Source organism: Anopheles nili, chromosome 2, assembly GCF_943737925.1.
Source record: "Anopheles nili chromosome 2, idAnoNiliSN_F5_01, whole genome shotgun sequence".
Lineage (NCBI taxonomy): Eukaryota > Metazoa > Arthropoda > Insecta > Diptera > Culicidae > Anopheles > Anopheles nili.
In genome coordinates, this window is record NC_071291.1 from 3,354,131 (window position 1) to 3,378,270 (window position 24,140).

Sequence of the window (24,140 nt, forward strand, 5' to 3'; positions counted from 1 at the left end):
TTGTGAGTCAGAGTGTTTAAGAAGCTAACTTGGCAACCAGCTTAGAATAGTTCAAGGGCAAAAGTGCGATAAACGGTATTTTCAGATCGTGTGTCCCCTCTGATAGGGAGCGTTTTGTTCACCGGGAAAAGAGTTTGTAAAATGTAATTTGGAAACAAATTTTAGCCCATAGGATTACACGGCACTACCAACGAATACCTGCTCGATTTGCACTCTGTTCAGGCAACATAATGAACAAAGTACCCGAAATGTCGTTATTCAACGATGGCGTCAGTATCAATCTCAACCGCTGTGAGCCGGAGGGACAACGAGCCGAGGAGGAGGAAGAACTAGCGGATCAAAAACGCCGTAACGAGGAAATAGGAAAGGAACTTGAAAAGGCCTTTGGGGATTTTGACGACGATAACGATACGCTGAACTCTCTTAACTCTCAGTCGAACTATACCGACGATGACGATGAAAATGAGGATGGAAGAAGTATAAACCAACCACCGGATCCACCCGTTCCTAAATCACCCATGCTGCCTAGTCCTGCGCAACTCTTCGGGTCCGCAACCATCACAAACGATTATGGCCAAGCAGACCGAGAATTACGATTGCTACTCGAATCCAAAGATCGCGAGCTACAATGTATAACGAAGGAACTGTTAGAGAAAAGCCGTACATACGAACTGCAGCTCAGTGACCTTAATAAAAAGCTATGTATCGAGCAGGCCGAGAAGGAACGTGCAACTATGACGCGAGATCAGACCTACGAGCTCTTGGTGCAAAGTAAAACAAAAATTTCTGAGTTGGAGGACACTAACAAGAGTCTGCGAGTGAAGGTGAGCTCGCTAGAAGATCAATCTGTTACTCTTGAACGAGAAGTAGAGATAAAGAAAACGATGCTTCAGGAAAGTCTACATCGCTATCGCATGCTCGAGCAAAACACAACCCAAAAGGCAGATCGTCACGTGGATGAATTGAAGAAGCAGATGGAAGCGAAGGTAACAATGTTGCAACAGAAGATCAACAAACTGCGCACCGATCTAAGCGATGGGCAGCTGGAATATCGGAGGCTAGAGGCTCGCTACACAGAGTTGGAGAAATCACGACAAGCGCTTTTGATCGAAAAGTCGGAAACGGTGCAACGGCTGCAAAATAAGCTAGAGGATTCCCAACGGCAGTGTGAGAATTTGCTGTCCAAGAGGAGCCAGGGCGATTTCGAATATGAACGGATACGACTGAATAACAAAATCCGAGTGCTCGAACAGGAACATTCGGAGATGCGGAAAAAGATTGCCGGGCTTACGGGGCGTCTGGAAAACACAAATGCTGAGCTCGAACTGATGGATAGTCTAGTGCACGCACAACAAAATGGAACAGATGAATCCAGTGAGAAAAAAGAGACGAACGTAGACGGAACCGGATATGGCTTCATGCAATCGAATCTGATTGGTAGCACGCCGAACAATGCGCCGCATCTGCGTGATCGTGCCGCAGGGGACGCTAATGACCGGGTGGTTCGGCTCAAGAATGAACTAGTCGTTTGCATGACGGGCCAGAAGGAAAAGCGCGAAGTGATTCGTCAGTTAGAAACAGATTTGAATACAAAAGATCGTGAACTCGAGCAACTGAAAAAAGAAGAGAGTCACACGCTGGTGCAAATGAATCAATATAAAGAGGAAGCGTTTCGGTTGTCGTCCAAATGCCGCATACTCGAGCGAGAGCTAGAAAAGCTCACTTCGAGCAATACAATTACAGCATCCGATACTGGGAAATCCAGCAATCGTCGATCGAGCTTCGATCTACGGCAGGAAGCATTGGAAGAGAAAATTTTCACCCTTCAACAGACGAAACTCGAAACAGACGATCAGATCGAACAGTTAAAGCGGGAAAAGGAACAGTTATCGGAGCAATGCAGGACGCTGAAAGCCGAGCATGATATGTGCACCACACTTAAGTTAGAGGTTGAGAAACAAAAGTTTCTTCTCACCGACGCCCAGAACGAATGTGACCGATTGAAACGATTATATATTCAAGTGAGTGGTACGAAGGACGAACTTGCGCGTGACCTCTCCACTCTAAGAGCGCAAGATAGTGCGAAGCAAATTGCTGCCCTGCAGGAGCAGGTTGTTTCGCTTGAACGAGCCCTGCAGTTGGCGGAACTTAAATCGAGCGAACTAGCCAAGATGCTAGATAAAGAGAAAACGAATCACGAGGAAGTATTAAAGCAACTATCTGCTGGTGGGGACGGTAGTGATCGGCACCAACATGGTACTCCTGGGCGGGAAGAAAAGAATTTGGCCAACAACTGCACTAAATGCATCGACGGCTTAACGCAGATCTCGAAGGTAAGATACAGTAATGGGCATGGTTTTTAAACGTTCGTTTGACTTCTATTTTGCATTCCAGCTCGAAATTGAGAATTTAAAATTGCAATCGTCATGTACGTCGCACCTACGAGAGCTTGGTGAGATGAAAATTCAGCTGAGCGATTATCAAGGAACGATTGCGGAGCTGCACAAGCGGCTCGATCTGAAAGCCGAACGGGACCAGCTGATTGACGAGCTGCAGGAAAAGGCCGCTCAATTCGAGCACATTATTCGTAACAAAATTTCGATGAACTCTTCCACCACGACGTGCGATAGTGCAACGTCGCCGATGAAGGTTTCTTCGCGCGATCAGAGCGTTGGCACTGAAGACTCACCTAGCGATAATTCGTCTGAGTCTCCCGTCGACGCGGCTAGCGCACGGCGGCAGTTGCGCGAGCAAGAACAGAAAGTTCGTGAAGAAATGGCTCGTGCGTTTGCGGGCCAAATCAAGCAGATCGAGGAACGATTCCGGACGCAGTTCGGGCACTTTGAAGAGAACATCGATACGCTCAAGAGCGAGCTGTATGATCGAGTGGCAGAACTGAAGGTGCGCAACCAGGAAGTGGAAGTGCTGAAATGTGCAATCGTAACCGAGCGTGAAAAAATGCGCGAAATGTTGGGTAAAAAAGACACGGAAGCCCGAGCACTTTTTGACAAACAGTCTGAGCTGATGAACAAGTACAAGACGGAATTGGCTAATGGGCAGAAAAAGGTACAACTTTTGGAGCGCGAACTGCAAGAGAAACGAGAACTGGTGGCCAACGAGCGGCAATCGATGGAGAAACTGATTGCGCAGCTCACTGCCGAGCGGACGATGTACTGTGAGCGCGAACAGGAGATGACGGACAACTTTCAGGAGATCGAAGCAGAATACCAGAAGAGTCTGGATTTGGTTACGGAAAAATATCAGTCGGCGAAAAAAACTGCGCTCAACTACAAGGTTCAGACCCGTTCTTACTGTTTTCCATGCGATACAGTTGACTTTCTTTTCAACAATTTTTTTTGTCGTTTATATAGAAATATGCGGAGGACAAGGAGCAGCATATGCTGAAGGAATACGATCGCATCAAAGAAGGCTATAACGCAGCCTTGCAGAAAGTGCAAACACGAATGAAAGAGACGCTCGATAATAAGGAGCAGGACGTGCGAGAGAAGATGGCAAAGTTAGTGGCAGAATATGAAACGAAGATGAAATTGGTTAAGCAAAGCAGTTAATTATTTAGGGGGTTCCGATTGTAAAAAAATCACCCAAGTGATACGTTTAATAGAGTATCACGCGCGAATGTGTTAATCAAGCTGACTAGAGAACACTGCCATAGTCGCCTTTTGTGCTTGCGCCTGATAATCCTACGCAAAGCTCTGCCAGTAGAAATCTATGACCTTTGTTGTTACTTTTGCGATGTGCGCTGCTGCCGGGTTGTACTTTTTGATGCTTTGGTCATGGAAAGCATCAGAGAGTTGCAGATATACTAGCTCTACTAGGTTATTTAAATTAATATTTTTAAACGGAAAAAGTATTGTATTCATTACCAAGGGGCTCAGTAGTTTGTTCATTGGACGCAGTAGAACTGAACATTCTGCCTTTTGAATAAAACGTTGTTGTGGAAAAGTTGAAATTGCACTTCGTGTTGTTATCCTTGCTAACGCCAGCCGGCGTCAGATGGAATAAATGTATAAGGACATTCCAGAGGGACAAAAAAAGTCACGCCACATGTGTCTTGACCGTGATTTTCTGGTTTAATTACAAATTAATAAATATTATACAGGCTGTCCACTCATCGCAACGTAAGCACTTATGTTTGGACATTTATCTAACTTCACTGTATCCACTTGAAATTCTTTTGGCACTCGTCGCCAAGTTTGCGCATCGAAGTAGTAGTACGTGCCACGTTCGGTTGTGCCATTTTTTTCGTACGGTGTCATGCCGGGCACACGGGTTATCCACACCTTCTCCTCCGTATGATATCGCCAATCTCTACTGTGTCTGCAATACGCGTTCAAAATCAAAACGAATCAGTATTCCACGTACGTCGTGCGAAAACGCCTGCAAAATAGGCAAACACAAGATGTACTTACAGTTCGGCAGCCGCTGCTAATTGCATCATATCACCCACGTTCGTGTAAAATAAATAAAATAATAGATCATCCTTATACTTCTGCAATGTTAGCTTCGACAGCTTGTCCCTTATTGACATGTTGATCAAATACTCTGGTGGTACGTTGTAGTCGATATCCTGAGGTCTGTGGCGTGTGAATTGCGTAGAGGAGTATGAACAAGCGGTGCAATGGCAATTAAATAACTGCATGGCCGGTTACTTACCTCGTAGGCGCGTCCGCAAATGGGCCACCAAAGCACGGGTACAGGTTTTCCACCGCGGTCAAGTTCAAACCCAGTGCCATAAGATCCTGGCCCATCGCAAGCGTCACAAGATTGGGATCCGTTTCCGCCGCCCGCAAGAACGTAAGCAGGCCCACCATGCCGAATTGGTTGTTCACCATAGTCGCAGGGATGTTCGTTACGGTTCCTGCAATACGATCGCGGTTTAACCTTCCATTGCTATAGTCACTAACTGAGATATCGTGTAAACAAGGCATTACCATTGGGTGATGTCTGAACGCCTCGCTTCATCGCTCCCTTGTCCATGTTAACGTTGGAATTGCCGGAATCGCTCTGCAGATCCATGCCCATGCCCGCCGCGCTACCCACAGGCCCGCTACCTCCACTGCCCTTACCGCCCAAGCTATCAGTGCCACCGTGGTGGTCCGGATGGTGATGATGGTGGACTCCTTGCAAACCTTGGCTAGCCGCTCCCATCTGACTTCCTTCCGCGTTCTGCGTGCCAGGCAGGGCCGGAAAGTCTTCGTTCGACATCGTAAACGCGATTTGTTCGGACGTGGGTTGTTTTACCATGCCAACTGCAAATGGAAATCAAAGACGCACACGTGAATAACTGCATTCTTGCTTAAAAGGATAACGCGATGCTAGGGAGAATAATACGTTACCGTACGGTTTACTGCCTGGAGGTTGCAGTGCGTTCGACTGCGGCAGGGATTGATCGTTTTGACCTCCGCGTGCGTTCGTCAGCGAGGGAAATTCGGAGAGATCGAGTAGGGGCGGGGTGCCAGTTTCCGCCGCACCACCGTCGAACACGCCGTGGTAGTTATTGATGTTATTCCCGCTTTGAGATCCGTATCCTCGCGACTGCATAAAGGAAACCATATTGGACTGCAGCCATTATAGTGCAGTTGACAGTACGGCGATCGATCAGCGTAATGAAAAGAAATTAACAAATGAACGAAAAATTAGAGAACGTCGAATATGTACGTCATTTGAAAGTAATATTGACAGGTTTTGTAAATTATGACCACCTTTATCAGCCTTTCATCGGCGTGAAATCATGCTATCTTAACGACCAATAACATTGAAAGGATTATAAATCGAATATTAGCAAATAAACACATGTAAATAAGCATATAAAACATAACGATCACTTGATAAAAAACTATTTGAAAAATAACTGACAAAATATAACAGAAACGTAAATATTTAATATTTACATTTCTGTTATAATCAATTAACTGTTGTTTTGAAAAGAAGCATTTTACGCATTACATAGAACCGGCGTTTGTCGAAAGAATGTTGATCGTTCAGAATTTTTCTCCCTATCTTCTCGCACGTGAGGTGATGTCGTCAAATTTATGACGCTTTTAAAAATAGATGCTTTACTAACGCTCATTGCATCTCTCAGATCTCGTCTCCTGGATTGGAAGGTGCGGCATTTTCTGGACCAAATTATATCATGTTGTTGAAGCTGAAGTGCAAGCAATTCAGATTAAAATATCCAAACAGTGAAATTATTTGAACTAAATCTTAAGATTGCTAAGATTTTTTCCATCATAAACGAAACAGTATAATAAACAATGAGTTTCATTACATTACTCTGTAAAATGAGTAACTTAACCCTCCCAACTGATGCATTGAGCGGCTGGTAGGACTAGCACCCCTGCAATTTTGTGTGCTCACGTTTCTATTTTGGTTGCAAACATGTAGGGCCCATCAGATCTGTATACATTTAGAGCCGTCCACCCTGATAATGGCCAAATGAAGAAATCAACAAAGTCGCTCCCCGTTCCCTTGAGATTATCAATTTCCTTCTAGCATTCCACCAATACCGTAGTATAACGCACAATGGGATCCAACGTATCATGTGGTTTTTATCTGTTTTGCCTGGCCGATAAACTAAGGGCGACTGAAAAAAAATATTTGAGTGTGATTAAGCTTTACGCAACTCACTGACAAACTCATCTCTTCGACAACTATTGTTCACGTAGCACCATTTTCAAATACACCAAAAAGGCGCGAAACGTTGGCGCCATGCTCGATTGGAATGGGGGATGCGCAATTGCATCAATGGTGGCAAGGTGCAAGACCGGCAAACTGCAGCACGTGCGGTACGACAAAGCAAGGTCCTGCTGCCACCCAGTCCCCCACGAGACGAGCTTTAATAAAAGTAACTTTCTGAACGACGAACTTACGTTGCCTCCTGCACTATTAACACCACTGACACTACTTCCACCGATGGTTGCTGGGCTAGCAGCACCTGTCACCGTTGACGATCGCTGGTGATGGTATCCTTTCTGAGGCATTCCTTTCGGTAGAGTAGAGCACATACTTCATTCAACGTGCAGCAACAGCCACAACATGAGCTTCCAAAAGTGGACGCACGATCTTCCACACACATAACACACGGGACAATGCACGGGAAATACAAATCACGAGACGGTCGCTGTACAGGACGACAACGGATTTCCTTGACTACACCGACCGGGTGCACACGTGAAGGTTCCAAAGTAGGCAGAGTAACGATCGGTCGTTGACAGTCTGTTATATTGCTGTCAGGGCAAGCGAGCGGTGTGGTATGTTTTTGTTTAGGCAACAGTACGAACCACACACCTCAGCGTCAACACGATTTTCAACTACGCAGCAGATTAGAAGTTTACTTCTTCTTCTTATTAATCTGTTTCTATCCTTTTCACACTGTAAAATTTTACCCGGCGCGCGGATTCTCGATTCACCCACGCAACTTTCCTTCAACGATTCCCAGATTTGTTTTGGCTTCACATACGGGTTGTTTTTGGTGTGGTGGTGATTTCCTCTAAATGCATCCTCACAGATGGATGAATCATGAGGTTATCGTTTGGAACGATATCACTACATGCACTGGTGTAACTACGCCGTCCCTGCGTGTTACATATGTTTAATTAACCGCGCAGGGTGTCGTTTTTTTCCTCCTCTTCGAACGTGTGCAGGCTTAAAGAGCGGCATCAAATGACCCCGGGATGAAATACGGACTTTGAGAGCACAATCGCCAAGACGGCAATGACAACGACGACAGCAGGGAGACTAACGAATGCGTACTAATATAAGCGACATTGCGACTGTACGGCCGCTGTGCGCGATCCGGGAAAACCAACACACGTCCACTGATGTGCAGGCATCATCCGCGTCGACGAAGAGAACACAACAAACAGAGGAGAAAAAAGAGAATGCACATTAAGCCACTACACCACACGCAGTTGCTCGGCAATCTGCAACGCGTAAATAAAAAAAGGCAGATGCGCACGGTGCAGCGCAGGAGCACGGTAGGGGTGGATAGGCAAGCATTGCATATGCTGCGCTATGTAAATGTGAGCCGCTCGTACATACTCATTTCCTCGCGGCGATAGGCTGATCACAACGAGTGTTATATTTTTCCATCGCTCCAGGCTGCGGTTCACGAATCTGCTCCAACCATCGTCGAGATCTTTAAACATTGATAGAAAATTGAGTCTCGCGTAAACATGTAGCCACCTATTTGCTTCGACGGTCAGGGACTGCACAACGGCGACGGATGCATATGTTTACCACGAGCATCACAGAAAAAGAACGTTCTCTCTAAAGAACGCCATCGCTGTACGTATGTTCAACGTTTGGGGCGCAACAAACCGGCCATAAGCGTTTCAGGCCTCTCAGTTTATGGCAACGAACGCATATGTTTCCATTTTACGGTCTAACGACCGACATACTTCTACTCTCGCGAATAGTGCATGAGACATACGCACATGGCCTTTTGCTTTCTTTTGTTCGTCAGCATTTCTGCCGCGATCATCAAACGCGTGCGTACTTGATCGAGCCTTTTTCCTATTTTAGCTCTCCTAAAGCATATGGAGCTATATTTGGTTTACTCACTGAACGGGCATAGTGGATTTATTCTGTGATGGTTATTCGCAAAAATAGTGCACTAAAATCAAGCAAATAATAAGTTTTACATAAACATAACACAACAGTCAGCCCGGAAACGAAATCTTCAGATCAGACACCGAGATTTAAGATGATGACGATGACAACACGTGAAACAATTGTTTGAAAAGTATTAAGAGAAAACCCAAAACTATCCGACTAGCGGAACGAACAGTTTTATAATGAAGCGATTCCCATTACGAACCAAACCAACGAACCAAAAAACAAAATGAACCAAACAACACAGCGTATTTCATAACTAATTTAGTAACATATAAGAAGAAAAATACGTAAATTAAGATTCAACCGCATGGTATCCATTATGACATGACGGATATGTTAATAGATTGATAAAGTGTCAACGTAACGCAGAAAGCATACGATCGGTACGAAAAAAAGATTTAAAGCACCAACAGGAGATGCACATTGCAGATAAAAAAGAAAACTACAAACATTGTCACAGCTAGAAGTTTTTAGTTAACGTACGAAGATCGTTGCCTATCGAATCAAGATGCACATTGGAACACAATCTTACTAACAAGAATGAAAAGTACTTTCACAAAATTAAATATATTTCTACGGAAAATGAAAACCCGTCGCTTAAAGAAAACAATAACGGAAAACAGAGGAGGAGCGGAAAGGGATAGCGATTCACAGACATCAACATCGGAGAAGTCCTCTGACAGCGTGTCGTAGAAACTGGCAAAGTATGCATTGATAACGCTAATAGCAGCTTCGTTACTTACCATCGATGGACCGCTCAGCCCGGATAGCGTCCTTCGGTCCGCGAATCCTCCGGCACCGCCTCCAGCACCACCGCCACCACCACGCTGCTGACCGCCGACTCCCCCACCGAACAGGTTGCTGCTTCGACCACCGCTCGACAGAGCATTGTTAGAAGATGACAGTTGTTGCTGCTGGCTGCTGCTGGGACCGTTACTGGCCAAACCCACGCCGCCGCCAGCCGAATTTGGCCCACTCGCGCCACCCATCACTCCCGAAGCACCACCCGATCGAGGGTTTCCACTTCCACCGTTCGTGCTGGGCGACAAGGGTGCCACGGATGAGGAGGATTGATTGCTTTGCTGCTGCTGCGAGGGAGGTGCGTTCTGCCCAAAAGGTCCACCGCCTCCACCAACGACTACGGAAGGGAACATCCCGGACGTCGGCGTAACATGACCTCCGGCTCCGGAAAGAGCGCTACTGCCGAAGGCCCCACCGGTTCCTACCACGCTACTATTGCCTCCTCCACCTCCACCTCCTCCGCCTCTCCCGCTTAACGAAACACTGCTCGGTATGCTTCTGGGCGGTTGTTGGAAGTTCAAGTTTGCCATAACCTACGGGAGCGAAAGCACATCGATCCAGAGAGTCAACATCGACACGTGTCATCAGGCAGACAGGAGATAGCATAACCCCCACATTGTCCGGATATTGCGAACGGGTTTAATTTCCAGCCGAACAATGCGCATTAAGCGTGTTCACGTAGCATGTACCAAAACAATGTTTACGGATTTATAATTTAGAAACATGAAAAGCAATGCAGTGCATTCGAATACATAAAAAGCCATACAAACAATGTTAGGCAACATCATGAAGCAATATTTGCAGGGGGTTTAGTGAGTAATAGCAGCGTCAGGTCAGCATAGGATAATAACAACCGCACAAGATTCGGTGCAAATGTGGTATCGTTTGGTTTTGATTTGGTTCGATTTTGGTTGGTTATTCGTTGATGATCGTAGTGTCGTTGTTAGACGACGGTTTGATTCATATTGTTTAGAATAATTAAAAATGGTCCATCGTCATCATCATAATCATCAGCAATTGTATAGTTCCATCCAAGGAGTAGTAAAGCAGAGATTACAACGAATTTCCCATTCAATTGGGTTTAATATGTGTGGTTTAGAATTGTTTGTGTCGAATGAAAAGAAAAGAGAATAGACAATAATCAATTAGTGCTGACTTGGAAAAGAACTGTATATAGATAAAAATATATAAAAAAATTTCTTCTAACTAGTTCTTCTCTTTAACTTTTTCTCTCTGTTTATATTCCTTAAATCAAGCATTCCGAATTTGGCCTGACAATGGCAGCTGGAGTCGAGACCGATACTTTTGCTTACTAATGCTAACTTTTTCACATTATTTGTTGGCAATCGCTTTCCTGATTTCATGATATCCCTCTTTTAGAATAGTAAGTTGGGAAATACATGATATGGATCGGCGTAGGGATCGATTCTCGTTTTGTTCCAATTTCCATCTCTACGCACAAACTTTCCTCTCACTATACCCTACCCCATGCCTTGTCATACATCTCTGCGCACGTTTCTCCGACTAGGCCGGACGGCGCGAATATACGTGTACGAGATAACGCTGCACGTTCATGAAATGTATTACAAATAGAGCAGAATAGCACTTCTCTATCGCACCAAAATTGCATATTATCCTCCAGCATCTTCCTATTTTTCTATTTTCTTCCTAAATTCCTTGGATGAACTAGTTCAAGAGAAAAAGATAGGGAAAGAGAGACAGAGAGAGAGAGAGAGAGAGAGAGAGAGAGAAGAAGCTCGGGCAAATGGGCGGAAGGCTATTGGCAATGGCAACCTAAAGTTTTTTGTTGTGCCTAAAGTTGCTTAATCTATTTTCTTTCTTTTCTATTTCCTCTAACGACATTTTCATATCCCTTTCTTCGATTCCTACAAGAAAACAAGAGAAATGTTTGATGATAAGCGGAAGTTCAACAACCTACCTAACTGGCGTGGAAACGATTCATAAAAATCTGTATCCTGAATGATTCAAGTATTTCCAGTCCGTTTGGATTTGTTGCTGTCGTTGGCGTGGAACGTAATCAACCCCAACGTCGTCTTATGTCGCGCAAAATATCCACAAATGGAGATTGTGATTGTTCCTTTTTTTTTGCAATCTTTTTGGCACGCGCGAATCTGCTTTTATGAAAACTATTTTACCGAATTGTTTTCCCCCGGTCCGGCGGTTGCTACGATATGCGCCAATTTGCACGCACTGTAATGTTCTCACAATGTAACGCGCCTCACAAAGTTCACTCTCACAACTTGATCAGCTTTTCATCCGTACGTATGAAGAGATGTTTTTTTGTGTGTTTTGTATGCCTTTAAGAGAGAAAAAAAATAACCTGTACACCAAACCACCAAACACTTTTCTTCACGATTTTCCTCTTGTACCCAGTGTTCACTCAGCGTGGAATGAGAGAGGGTAACACTTTGGCCAAATATATCTACGGTGTTTTCGTACAGTCCATGCTCTCACTCCACAAAACGGTGGGAAAATCACATTAAATTTATATCAGGTCAAGAATGGCTCTTCCTTGGTTGGAAATTTAGGCAACGCAACAAGAATCCTTGAATTTGCAGAGTAAATTGGGAGGCGAGTGGGAGAGAGAACGCCGACCAAGAAACTTATTCTATAACCCATACACGCTCACTATCTCTCATAAACCAGAGCAGTAGTGGTGATGCTTGCAAGTGGTATAATTTCAATGATGTTTTTTATGTTTGCTTCTTGTTCTGCTTATGCTACTCATGTTGTCGCTCGTCGTCACCGCCGACGTTCGGAAGGGTATGCTCTCGTTCTCAAACGACTTTGATTATTTTTTTCGCAGCCGTGTTTTTCATGAAGCACGACCTGATGTTGGAAAGAGCGGCAAAGAATTCGATTGCAAATCTCAACTAGCGACCGCATGCGGAAGCGCACTTGAGGAATATTGATTACTTTCATGTTACCAGTGTCTAACTAAACCCACCTCGTCTAATCAGAATCCGAACCGATCCGAGCTACACCGCCCTAAAGAGGAGTTCGTATGAAGGAACAATCGGTGTATTGTTCAGTTCATGCGATGCTTCTCGTTTTCGATATCGTCCACAATTATCGGAATGCTCCTGTTAATTTCAAGAGAACGATACACACATGTCTTTAGTTGATAATCTAGGACAAACGGACCGCGAATTGCAGACGAAGATGCGCGTCCATAAGCGTTAAAACGACAAATCGCGTAACGCACGTACAGCGAAAATCAAATAGCAGCCTTGGATCGACTCCCTCCCCCGAACGAGTCGCTTGAACCGGTTTTATTCGAACATTCGCTCAATGGATTTATTCGAGAAAAGGAAATGAACATTGTGAGAAAGGTCGCTGAATTCAGTGGAGCGCAGAGGGTAAGGATAATTTCACTAGACAACGTCCGATATTCATAACACCACGGCAGGAAGTGAGATTTTCTCTGACCAGATCATCAACATTCGCTTTTCTGCATTACCTTGGTACAGTGTTCTGTTCCATAGCTACGGTGCTGCCTGCCGTTTGCTTACAAAATTGGCTCTAATCTCTAGTCGACCATGTAAACATAATATCTTCAATGCAATCATCTTAAAACAGATTTTCTCTCTCATTGGTCTCTTACACACTGTTTTCCCACATTATTCTAAGGCTCATGGCGTCAAGAATTGTTGTGGAAAATTCAATTACTTCATTATTATGAACGCCAATCGATTCAAAACTATTCAACCTGTTTTGCTTCTAGCGTTTGTCTTTTGCTAATATTTGTAGGAATATGTAAATAATAATAAAACTCGTAATACTGTGAACAGACCACGGGAATCAAAAAAAGCTTCTCAATCATGTTCCATTATTTACATTGCTTGCGAACCAGTAATACAATTTGCTCACTAGTAAAGTAATTTATCACACTATATAAACAAGAAGGAACTGTATTACGGAAAATTCTACAAAAAGATGGCCCCCTTTGCTACATTTATAAAAACGCGTCCACAAGTTTATCAATCAGATGGAAAGAAAGTTACAAACGGATAAGAAAAAGAAGTTAAATTATCAAAGGAAGACGCGCTCTGGCCAAACGAAACACCGTAAACTATGTGCTAAGTCGAATTGTGTAGCGCTTCGAAGACACACGCGCACACACACACAGTACCACGAAGCTACGCGAAGAGGAAAACGAAGAAACCACTCACGGCCGAAAGGAAAGGATTGTTTTTCGGATAATACGATTTCACTATCTTTAAGCCCGGTAATTCCATTTGATTTTACTGCTTGCGCTACCCCATACCTGTGCCAATTATTTGCACCTGGTTTGGATGGAATTTTCACTGGAGAACGTAACACTTCGAACGCGTAAAGTATTGAGAAACTCTTTCCGCAGCAAATTTTTTTTCAAGTGGTTCGACATGAATACTGTTTCGATTTATACCTGCAGATTGAAAAAGCATACAACAAAACGATGAAGGGAGAAGCCAACCCCTATATACCATGTAGCGGCCCTGATGTCAAACTTCAATAGAGAAGAAAACCTGGCGTTGATTCCAGTATAATTTTGAAAAGATATTTTTCAAATAGATAGTTCTGTTACGGGTGTTGCCTTTTGCTCTTTAAAATATACAATATTCTTGCGTACGGGGTCCTTGCTCAATCGAATCGAATCGAGAGTTCGAACCTACGAAATCGTCGTGTATTAGTTTCAGCTAAAAGCCAGCGGGGACATGTTTCATTTGTTTCTATATGAATTTGTTTCTATAAATAATGTATATGAAATTCCCAACACAAGACTTAATTTGGACGTTTTACCTACAATTAAATTATGTATGCTGTTGTATTTTAGCATATAAAATCCCCCTAGAAATTTTTACGATTGACACCTTGCTGAGAAAATCTCACCTGCCCGAGCGAGCTTCCTTATGTAGCCTAAGCTTTATCGTCTACTGTCAATGTTGCCTTGGTAGTCAATTCTGCCTGGCTCTTTCATATTCCGATTTTTTCGAGGCGACGACGACGACGTGAACGCTGCGCCGTGCTGGAATAAGTTCCGAATTTCGGTATGTTTCTTAGTGACTAGCGAAATTTTTATCGAAAATTAGTGCAGTACCAACAGGGTTCTTTCTTTCCAAATTCGTTGCTTTCTATAAAACGTGATAATAGTGTACATTTGATTGTTTTCAATGGTTATGTGTTATAGCTCTCCATCTCTATTACAACACCGCTGGCAAGATGGCTCTTAGCGACGCAGATGTCCAGAAACAGGTTAGTCGATACCCCTGCGTTAATAGTTGAGCAAACACCCAGCATTATGAGTGGAATGTGTGGATATGTTTTTCTAAAAAGATAAAGGATCAATGGTAGAATCGGGTAAAATTTCGTAGTTTGTTCTTTTCGATCATTTTCGTCAGGTCACGGGACCTGTCATGTGAAAAGTGTCAAACAGTGTGACCATGTGAGAAAGAGAAAGCCTCAAGGCTGGGAATCTTGCGTGAGAATGAAATGATGAATGTTTACTACCAGTTAAATTATGAGCTTAAAGATATATTTTAGCGAAACTCGTAAACTAACACTTAAAATCATTGATAAAACCGCTAATTCTAGCGTTCTGGCCTTACCAGTATATTCAAAATTTTCTGCCAGCAGTTGCAGTATTGCTGAGCTGTTTTGTGCAGATCGAATATGGTCACATGACCCACTGCGACGAGGCTGCTCGTTAAGTTTTACTCACAAAGATAATACTTTGTAATAAAAATATGTTTTTGGAATTTATTACAGCATAAATAACTGTTCCTTTGAGCAGCTATATATGTATATCGTTTGTTATGTATAAGATAGTTCTATTGATTGGACATATGACGAAAGTACACTACGTAACCTTACGTTCATTCCGGTGGTGTCATATGACATGCCTTTGATATAAAAAGAGAATAATGAATATTTTTTCAACGTAAATTCATCTTCATTATACACGATCCCTATTTCTAGTATTAAGTATCCTATCCAAAACCTATAACAGATCCATTGTTGAACTATTCCTAATGCCCTAACATATATGTTGCGCTTTTTGTTCTCTAGATCAAGCACATGATGGCTTTCATCGAGCAGGAAGCCAACGAAAAGGCAGAGGAAATCGATGCAAAAGCTGAGGAAGAGTTCAACATCGAAAAAGGCCGTCTAGTGCAGCAACAACGCCTGAAGATCATGGAATACTACGAAAAGAAGGAAAAGCAAGTCGAGCTGCAGAAGAAGATTCAATCCTCGAACATGCTTAACCAGGCTCGTTTGAAGGTGTTGAAGGTTCGTGAAGACCATGTTTCCAGCGTACTCGATGAGTGCCGTCGTCGTCTCGGCGAAGTTACGAAGGATTCTGCTCGCTACGGCGAGATTCTGACCGCGCTTATCACTCAGGGATTGCTTCAGGTTCGAATGTTTTGTTTAATTTTGTGTTTAAAGCCACGAAAATCAACTAAAGATACTCAATTCATGATCATGTAGCTGATGGAATCCAACGTCCTCATCCGAGGCCGTCAGGTAGATGCTCAAATCATCCAGAACGTGCTGCCGGCGGCTGTGGAATCGTACAAATCAAAGTGCAAACGGGATGTAGTGGTCACATTGGACACAGAATCCTTCCTACCGGCTGATACGACTGGCGGGGTTGACCTTTTGGCTCAATCCGGGCGCATTAAGGTATGTTTTTTGTTGTTGCAGAATGAATGTATATTGTTTTTTTAATTTTCGTTTTTTTTATAGGTTTCCAATACCCTGGAGTCGCGGTTGGAGCTAATTGCCCAGCAACTGGTACCGGAGATCCGTAACGCCCTGTTCGGTCGTAACATGAACCGCAAGTTCAACGACTAAGAACTTCGGTTCTGTTAACTTGTTGCTTCCAAATAGCAAAAATAATGTCGTCATCATTTTTATTAACATCGCGCCGTCCTACAGATGATGACGGCTAGTAGAACGGCACATAAACGCACGTAAAACACTATCCATTTTTACATATGCATAAATGTTTCCAAAAGCGGCATCTCGCTTGCTATGAGTTTGTTTACAGAATCATTGAAAAATCACAAACAGATCGTAATGTTCAGTCGTTGGGATTGCGGCCCAGTCGACGAAAAAACTTGTCATCAAAAGTTTTCACCACATTGATTTGCCAACTAGGAACAGACAGATTATTGTGACGCCCTAGCATTTTCAGGTGTGACGTTTTCCTCCTTTCTATTCAGGGAAGTATGTTCGTTGATTCATGTGCTTGTTTATTGCTGACGCCTGATAATATCTTGGCTTTGTCAGTTGTTCTATCCAATCTGAACATTGACGTAATATTTGAACTTAACGAATAGGGTCTGATCGATAACGTACGAATTCCATTTTGAATTCCTTGAATCCTAGTAGGCCAGCAATGTGAGCCAATTAACTGTTGAATATTTTCCACATGTAATGTAACACGCATTATTCTCTTTATATCTTTTACCCCCTTTGGTACACACGCTAATGCAGAATCGTAGTATCTAAGTTTTAGCGGAAACATCGTTCACGGAAAAGATTGTTGCTACATATTATAATTGTTTTAATTGATGTTTATTTGTTTATTTCCTTTTGATCACGTATGTGCTAACACTTGGTAACTTAAAGAGCTTACAAAGTAAATCTTTCACCTAGTCTTGTGTTCCCGGCCAGTCGCACTTACTCGTGAAAAAAAGGACCTCAGCTTTCGTTGAGCTCTGGTCTAGAGTTATTTGCAAGTGTTAGTGTGAATTGTCGGTAATGCGGGAGTGCATACAGTGAATGTTGCAGATAGAGCGGATGGAGCTATGTATGTTGCATATATTTTTCTTACAACAAATATATTTTCCCCATTTTAGGCTGTTAAGTAACTACCGACCGTCGTCGCTTCATTTTGTAGGTTTTGAGATGTATACATTTGGCATCGTTCCCGTTTGGTCGGCTCGCATGATGCTGCATGTTTCGAAATGTGCTCTAAAACATGTAAATGTAGAATGCTGCTCACACAGGAGAAATAATCGAAAAAGTACATTCCTTTAGCAAATATTAGCATTGATTAATGCGATTGTTTCTATAGTCGATTACAACACCACCGTGTCGTTACAGACCTGTTACTGTTCTAAAGTTCTCTCTCATAAAACATCTAACGGTCATGGTTTCGGTAGAACATCCATCTCTGCTCTGTTGAAGTATGTTTGAAAAGTAATTTAACCCTTAAAAATCATCTAGGGTAGTTTGCTTCGGAAGCATTACATATTCATCTATGCCACAGCATCTTGCTTTATGAACATCAAAATCTAACTCCTAAGTTCCATATTTTGCTGATCATCGAAGCAATGGTATAGAAACCAGTGTGTAATGCAATCGAATTGCAACGAATAAGCAGGAAAACAAGAAAACATAAACATAGGTGTGCAAACAAACGTTTTGTATAGTGTGAGTGTGTGTAGTGAGGCAAATGATGTTGTCTTATAGATTTGATCATTTTTTCATTGTAGCAATTGGTAGTGCAGCAGGTGTTTCGATTTCAGATAGTTGCACATTCTTATTCTAAAGCCTGAAAATCTCGGCTATAGTTGAAATAATAACGGATACGAGCCAAAAGTTTACATCATCACTAATCTGCAAATTTGGGCAACACGTTCTTAAAAACATAAAAATATATGTATATTGGAAGAAAAATAGACCTTAACATAGTGGAACAAATAGAAGCAAAAAAAAAATAAAAATATAAAAAAAAACCAGAAAGTATATATATATATATATATAAATATAGATATGATTAGATATTGTTGTAAACGACGAGTAACGAAACATAGTTAATGCAGAGCGTTTAATCACTAGGTGAAACTTGGACACATAAGAGACATTGAAACAAAACACGAACACCAGAAGCTCGCACTTCGTCTAATAATTCACCGGAGATAGCAAAGGGCAACACGGTTGAGCATAATGACGAGGCATGGCATCAAATTCTAATACATCTGTGCGGTAGAACATTTCATGAAGGTATAATAGAAGTAAATCAGCATGTAATATTCTTACGGAAGGTTTTACTTCAGCATATGTACGTTTTCCAAACATAAACAACGATCATACATACCGTTGCCGCTGCCATCGGCCAACAGATGCCAGATAGTAAGATATCAGAGCCTACTTGATTATATCGGTGAATTGTATGCATGTAAACATTCGAAAATAAATACGCCACGGTATGAGATGTACAATTAGACGTAAGTTGTTTTATTTTTGCCTTTTTACCCTTCGTACTTGTGCTGTTCTACTTGTCAAGTATGATATCTTAGTATAACCCGAGAACTTGGCAGGCAGGGAAATCTGATTCCAACAGCGAGCATTAATTTATAGTGCAATATTATCGATTAATAAGCGTAGCTCTTCCACCTTGGCTCTGCTGCATACTTTAAAAGGTAAGGGATCAACGAAGTCTTTTGTGGTAGAATTTTCAGTTCTATTCTCTGTAGGTTTTGTTATACTTGCTGATCCATGCACAGCACTAGAACCGGTGCGTTGCAAAATCATCAACACGTTTTCTGCTGATACTCCAGATCCGGGCATCAATTTCAATGATCTATCACCTGCCTAGAATGTGTTAAATAGTATATTATTTGGACACAGAGAATTGAAAATTACATACCATTTTCAAATCAGATACAATCTTTTTCATTTCCATTATCGTCTTAACGCCTAAAGAAGCAGTTGGTTTTAGCCCGCTTGTAAGGATAGTCGTAAATCCTAGCTCAGCAATAATTTGTAGATTTTCTTTTAGTTCAGACTCCACCGTACAATCGATAGCCCGGTGAAAAGTCAATGGGATGGATCCCGCTGTTTCTATTATTTGTTTGCAGTAGTCCCGATGCACTTTCCCAGATTCGTCTAGTGCACCGAAAACAAACCCATCGGCACCGTGTTCTTTGAGCTGTTGCATATCCCAAATCATGGCACGCATTTCATGTGTACTGAAACAAAAATCATTACCTCTTCTGCACCGTATCATACAGTACACGGGAATGCTATGTTGCGTTCCTCGGTTAGGTACGTTCGTGCTTAGAAACTGTTTTATTTCTCGCAAAAGCCCCACCGTGGGTGTTAAACCGCCTTCGCTTAAAGCAGAACAAAGCTCAATTCTGTCTGCACCTCCGTCGATTGCCGCAACGGCGGATTCAAATGAATCGACACAAATTTCCAATAATACCTGCATGGTGCTACTTTTGCCGGTTTCAATTTGCTGAATACCAATGTTTTGACATATCACAGCGGTTATCTCTCAATTATTACTCATGTGCGATTGGTATTTAGAACAAAATTTATAGCAACCTTTTATCCTCACTTCTCTAAATAAGTCCAGTTATCTTTGATTTTTAGTGAACGATCAATCGAATATTTGTGAAACAAATTGAGGGTATATGGTGGTATATGGCGTAGTGCTTAAATGGGTAGGGATTGATGTTGAAACCACGTGTTATGTGAGAGCTTGATGGAAGACATGGTATGCTAGGAATTAAGTAAAGAACAAAGACGTGGATCAAATCCGCAAAGATAAATTGTCGAAGTGGCTTATACAGAAAGATATATACATCTGGACAAGAATATTGAATCACGTGTTGAGTGCAGTGTGAAACGTGTGAATTAAAGATGAGCGAGAATATAATACGATTTTCACTCGACTTTCCATTATACTACCCCGGTTATCAATTTTATTTTCAACGTAAACTAATTATGTGACTGTTACAAAGCTTTCAAATCACTATGCTGTAAGTGAAAATAGTAAAATACAGAATATAATACAACACCGAACAATAAGACCAACGGATAAAATTCTGAACGCAGCCTAACCTTTTGAATACTTGAGTGTAGAATTTCAAAAAAATCCTTCTTCAATGATTACCATATGATGTTGGCATCGGAGAAAATACAGTACGCAGCCTAATTGTTTCGATATTTGGGCGTAACACTATAAACAGACTTTCTGTTTGTCGATAGTAATGTTTACCATATGATATGTTGTTTACGTGTTTGCTCATTTATAAAAATGCGTTATAAGAGTTAAAAGTAAGTATTACTGGAAAATTGACAACTGAATAGATCATGATAAGATTTCTGATACATGCATTAAGTGATGTCTGGTTTTGAACGGTTAGTTGTGGTTTTGAGTCCTAAAAAAAGTGTTGTGTGGCATGTGGCACCTGAAACGACCGACGAGCTGTTACGAGAAAGCCAAAACAGGCAAAACCGTGATTCGAATTGGTAGAAAAAAGGAGAAAGAGAAGAAACAGTAGAGGAATGTTTCTTTCTAAACATCAGAAAACCGGCTCCGGCTCCGGCTCCGTTGTGTTTCGTTTCCCACGATATTTCGCCTGCAGTACTTCGCCAGAGCGCGTCAGCAGGTCGGTCAGTGATCAAGTGTGTTTTGTGGGAACAACTCAAATTTTCGACTGTGCATTGTTTTAATTATCCGTGTCTAATACGTTTGTCGCAGTGATTTGGTCAGAAATTTAGTGCTCCCTATAGCTAGTGATTAAACAACTTTGAGATAGAAAATCTTGATTTGTAGGTGAGTAACCGGGTGCAATACGAACACTGAAAATGCATAAAAGAATAGCAATGCGCATTGCAGTATGCGTGTACAAATGCAAACGAACGATCAATATAAATTTTCTACTTTTGATAAACACTACAACGTTTGATTTTACACAAAATGAAATCCGTTTGTAAACAAGTATGCACATAAGGTTAATGTACGGAATCTTATTGAATTTCTACCGGTTGCATTTGTTTAGAATTCCCTTGGAGTAGCTCAAGAGGAACGGGTTACACTGGCGAGCTTTACTTTTAGGATGAAGACAAACATAGTTATCATTTGGGGTGAGCATGGTTTACATAAGTTTTATTTTCTGCTCTACCCTAACGTTTCTTACATCATAACCAAATGAGGCTCCTTGTGTGGTTCAGCCGTTCGAATCAACAGTGAGATTAATATGAGTGACGCTGCCTGAGAGGTAAAAGTTTGTAAGGTATGCAAAGACGTGTCGCTGATGTTTTTTTTTCGATATCTTAATGTGATGACACAATCCTGAAGAGGTAACCTGCGAGACTTAGGAATGTCGCAAGTCAGTTGAAATCGAACATTCATTGATCAACATCAGATGTGGAAATGATAGTGTCATGTGGAATTTACAATGCCGTCATGATACTTAAATATGATCTCATTCTCGCGTTTCCGCGAGCAAGAACATTTTTCGTTAAGACGGCACACTTATCTCTGCTTTGAACAACCTCCTGGGTTGAATGCGAGCTTGAATCAAACGCAAAATCAGTCCCGGATCGAAGATTAAAGCAGGCTGCGGCTGTAGTGTTCGTATTCGTTCTCTATGTCCGCTCGAGTGACACGTTTTGCGCGATGCTTAAGCGCCTATACGCTAGCCGTGTAGCGTTTCTTTTATTCAAATATATGTAAACATTATCATGCTTATTTATGCACAACGAGTCACCTTGACGTTCCTCATCGGTGCTATGTCTGCAGGTATTTGGTGGATCGACGCTCAATCTGCACTTTGTGGGTCACATTCCTTCAGTTGGAATGAGTTTTGTTTTGTTTCCATCAGTTATTCGTAGTGCACCCACATCGCTTCGTGCAAAATTTTGAGAAAGTTTCCGACAATTTTTTTCAAATGAAATACGCACTCCACTTGAGAGGAAAAAAGCAATAGTTGTAAAAAACACTGTCCACTACAACGGTAATAACAACACGGTTAAACAAATAGCAGGATGCTCTTGCAGATTGGTTAATTTGCAGTATGCACGTGCTAAATTTGATGATAGTTTAACATCCTTTTTTCTAGCTCTTTTCTTTGAGCAAGGAAGATCTTTTGGGTGACTGTGTGATAGTTTCCTTACGATGGGCAGACACATTTGATAATTACCTGTGAAATTGAACATAATCATTCGAACGGAACGCTAATTGCCAAAATTGAGTTTGATACCATCGGCAATGCTTGAGCTGAATGCGTCAGAAAAGCACTTCGACGACCAACATCGATCCCAATGCCACACGTGGTAGAGATCGGAACCAAACATTGTACCGATAGAGTGGAATCTGCGGACGCAGTCACTGGTCTGCATGGTTCGGTTCAGTTCATACAGTAATTTTATCGCTGTTTTGCCTTTAATGCGTGCTGCCATGGCGAAGCACACCACCCATTATCATCGCGGCAGGAGGTGACTTGAAACCGCGATCCGCAACTTTCTCCGGGATTGGGCCTCATTCGGTTCGGTTGAGAGTAAAAATTGCGCCCCGAGGAAAATTCGCAGATTCCATTGCCGTGAGCCCGGCACCACAACGTGGTTGGGTTTTGGAGTTTTACATTTTTAACTAAGAAAGGTGCTCGTAAATGGTGCAAATATAAATGCAACCCGTTTGGTAGATAGAAAAAAAAAAACCATTATTTCGCCCAACTGGACCGAATCGAGGTTTCCGGAGTGATCGGATGGAGTGGGGACGATCTCGTTCCCTAGATAATAAAACGCAAAAAGGCGAGTTGCAAGTGGTGTGTCAAATGCGGTTGCAATATTTTTTCGTAACGTAACGCATTTTGGAAATAAGTTCGGCAAGTACCCGTCCGTACTTCAAACATTTAGTTATGCCAGCATACCGTAAGCACTTTAGTACACACGTAAAGCTTGTTTACCCTGGCGCAACACTTGTTCGAAGAACGATTTTACAAGTCCATTACACGCTCATGTTATGGTTGTAAGCTGCGTTGAGCAGACATTTTATCTGCATTCAATCAACCAGTACCGTTTTTTCGTTTACTTCTCTATGATTGCCCTTCCAGTCGAAATGGAGGAATCATTTCCTTCCGGCTGAGTTCCGTTGGTTGCGTGTCCGACGGTTGGAACCTATTGTAGCGGACAGTTTGTGTATAAATTCGTGAAAAATTTACTGCAGTATGGAATACCTGCAATAGGAAGTCGTAGTTGAAAATTTTGGTGCTATTTTTTGGATTTCAAAATACAGCACGTGCGTCCGAATGATTTTCAATGTTTTTATGGGCGTTTGTAAATACTGCCCTTAGCTTCTCTTGTTCTCGAACATTGTTGTTCTGTGTAGTGTTCCATCATTACTGTTTTCATTATTCTCATCCATGTTATTAGCTACAATTTACCCTCCTCAGTACTCTACTATCGTAACGTTGTTCTCGTCGTTCTCCTAATGCTGATCGTTCGTTTAATGCCTTCACGTCTCCTCTTTCTTTACAGCTCTATAATCATCTTCAGCGCGCCCAAAGGTCTATAACAAAAGGAATCTAGCACCCAAGAAAACGAATCACAGTTTGTCTGCGCCTGGTGTTCGACGCCACTATAAACAACGTTCATTCATTGTGCAGCATCGCGTGCCTACACGATTATACTCATTCTATTATACCGATTTTCGTCCAGTAGGACTCGGTGGGCTCCGTTTTGAAGGTGGCCCCCAGTAAAGCTTCGACGCCACCCTAAAACGTCGAACTTTCGGCCGTGAATCCCATCAAAACCATCTTAGCCGCGGCCTAGGCGTTCCGCTCCCGGCTATCCTCTAATTCATGAACGGGTGACGAAAGAGCAGACAAACAGTAGAACAGCGAAAGGTGAATGAATCTGTAGCAGATCGCACAGCCAGACGGCAACGGGCAAGCTGG

At 42.4% G+C, this 24,140-nt stretch overlaps 4 protein-coding genes across 4 annotated transcripts; 2 read left to right on the plus strand and 2 right to left on the minus strand.

Annotated features, from left to right (window-relative positions):
* Positions 1–230: 230 nt before the first annotated feature.
* LOC128720173 (centrosomal protein of 152 kDa) lies at positions 231–3,943 on the plus strand. Its single transcript, XM_053813828.1, has 3 exons — positions 231–2,333; positions 2,395–3,294; positions 3,372–3,943. Exons 1-3 carry the CDS (start codon positions 231–233, stop codon positions 3,567–3,569), a joined length of 3,201 nt encoding a protein of 1,066 aa, XP_053669803.1. The 3' UTR covers positions 3,570–3,943.
* A 131-nt stretch (positions 3,944–4,074) lies between these two features.
* LOC128730607 (regulator of gene activity) lies at positions 4,075–9,968 on the minus strand. The gene is made up of 6 exons (XM_053823681.1): positions 9,381–9,968; positions 5,358–5,580; positions 4,953–5,270; positions 4,675–4,879; positions 4,431–4,595; positions 4,075–4,338 (listed from the first exon to the last, which is right to left on the minus strand). The coding sequence occupies exons 1-6, from the start codon at positions 9,966–9,968 to the stop codon at positions 4,113–4,115; spliced, it is 1,725 nt and encodes a 574-aa protein (XP_053679656.1). The 3' UTR covers positions 4,075–4,112.
* A 4,470-nt stretch (positions 9,969–14,438) lies between these two features.
* LOC128721593 (V-type proton ATPase subunit E) lies at positions 14,439–18,263 on the plus strand. Its single transcript, XM_053815361.1, has 5 exons — positions 14,439–14,489; positions 14,630–14,694; positions 15,508–15,852; positions 15,928–16,122; positions 16,186–18,263. Exons 2-5 carry the CDS (start codon positions 14,662–14,664, stop codon positions 16,291–16,293), a joined length of 681 nt encoding a protein of 226 aa, XP_053671336.1. The 5' UTR covers positions 14,439–14,489; positions 14,630–14,661; the 3' UTR covers positions 16,294–18,263.
* A 541-nt stretch (positions 18,264–18,804) lies between these two features.
* Positions 18,805–19,663, minus strand: LOC128720917 (copper homeostasis protein cutC homolog). The gene is made up of 2 exons (XM_053814619.1): positions 19,100–19,663; positions 18,805–19,044 (listed from the first exon to the last, which is right to left on the minus strand). Exons 1-2 carry the CDS (start codon positions 19,661–19,663, stop codon positions 18,805–18,807), a joined length of 804 nt encoding a protein of 267 aa, XP_053670594.1.
* Positions 19,664–24,140: the final 4,477 nt, after the last annotated feature.

Coding starts and splice junctions, on each gene's coding strand:
- LOC128721593 (XM_053815361.1), top strand. CDS start 14,662: ATGGCTCTTAGCGACGCAGATGTCCAGAAACAG. Junction 14,695..15,507: donor ACGCAGATGTCCAGAAACAG/GTTAGTCGATAC, acceptor TTTGTTCTCTAG/ATCAAGCACATGATGGCTTT. Junction 16,123..16,185: donor CTCAATCCGGGCGCATTAAG/GTATGTTTTTTG, acceptor TTTTTTTTATAG/GTTTCCAATACCCTGGAGTC.
- LOC128730607 (XM_053823681.1), bottom strand. CDS start 9,968: ATGGCAAACTTGAACTTCCAACAACCGCCCAGAAGCATACCGAGCAGT. Junction 5,271..5,357: donor TCCAGGCAGTAAACCGTACG/GTAACGTATTAT, acceptor TTCCATTTGCAG/TTGGCATGGTAAAACAACCC. Junction 4,596..4,674: donor TTTGCGGACGCGCCTACGAG/GTAAGTAACCGG, acceptor CACACGCCACAG/ACCTCAGGATATCGACTACA.
- LOC128720173 (XM_053813828.1), top strand. CDS start 231: ATGAACAAAGTACCCGAAATGTCGTTATTCAACGATGGCGTCAGTATC. Junction 2,334..2,394: donor GCTTAACGCAGATCTCGAAG/GTAAGATACAGT, acceptor TTTGCATTCCAG/CTCGAAATTGAGAATTTAAA. Junction 3,295..3,371: donor AAACTGCGCTCAACTACAAG/GTTCAGACCCGT, acceptor TCGTTTATATAG/AAATATGCGGAGGACAAGGA.
- LOC128720917 (XM_053814619.1), bottom strand. CDS start 19,663: ATGCAGGTATTATTGGAAATTTGTGTCGATTCATTTGAATCCGCCGTT. Junction 19,045..19,099: donor TTGTATCTGATTTGAAAATG/GTATGTAATTTT, acceptor AACACATTCTAG/GCAGGTGATAGATCATTGAA.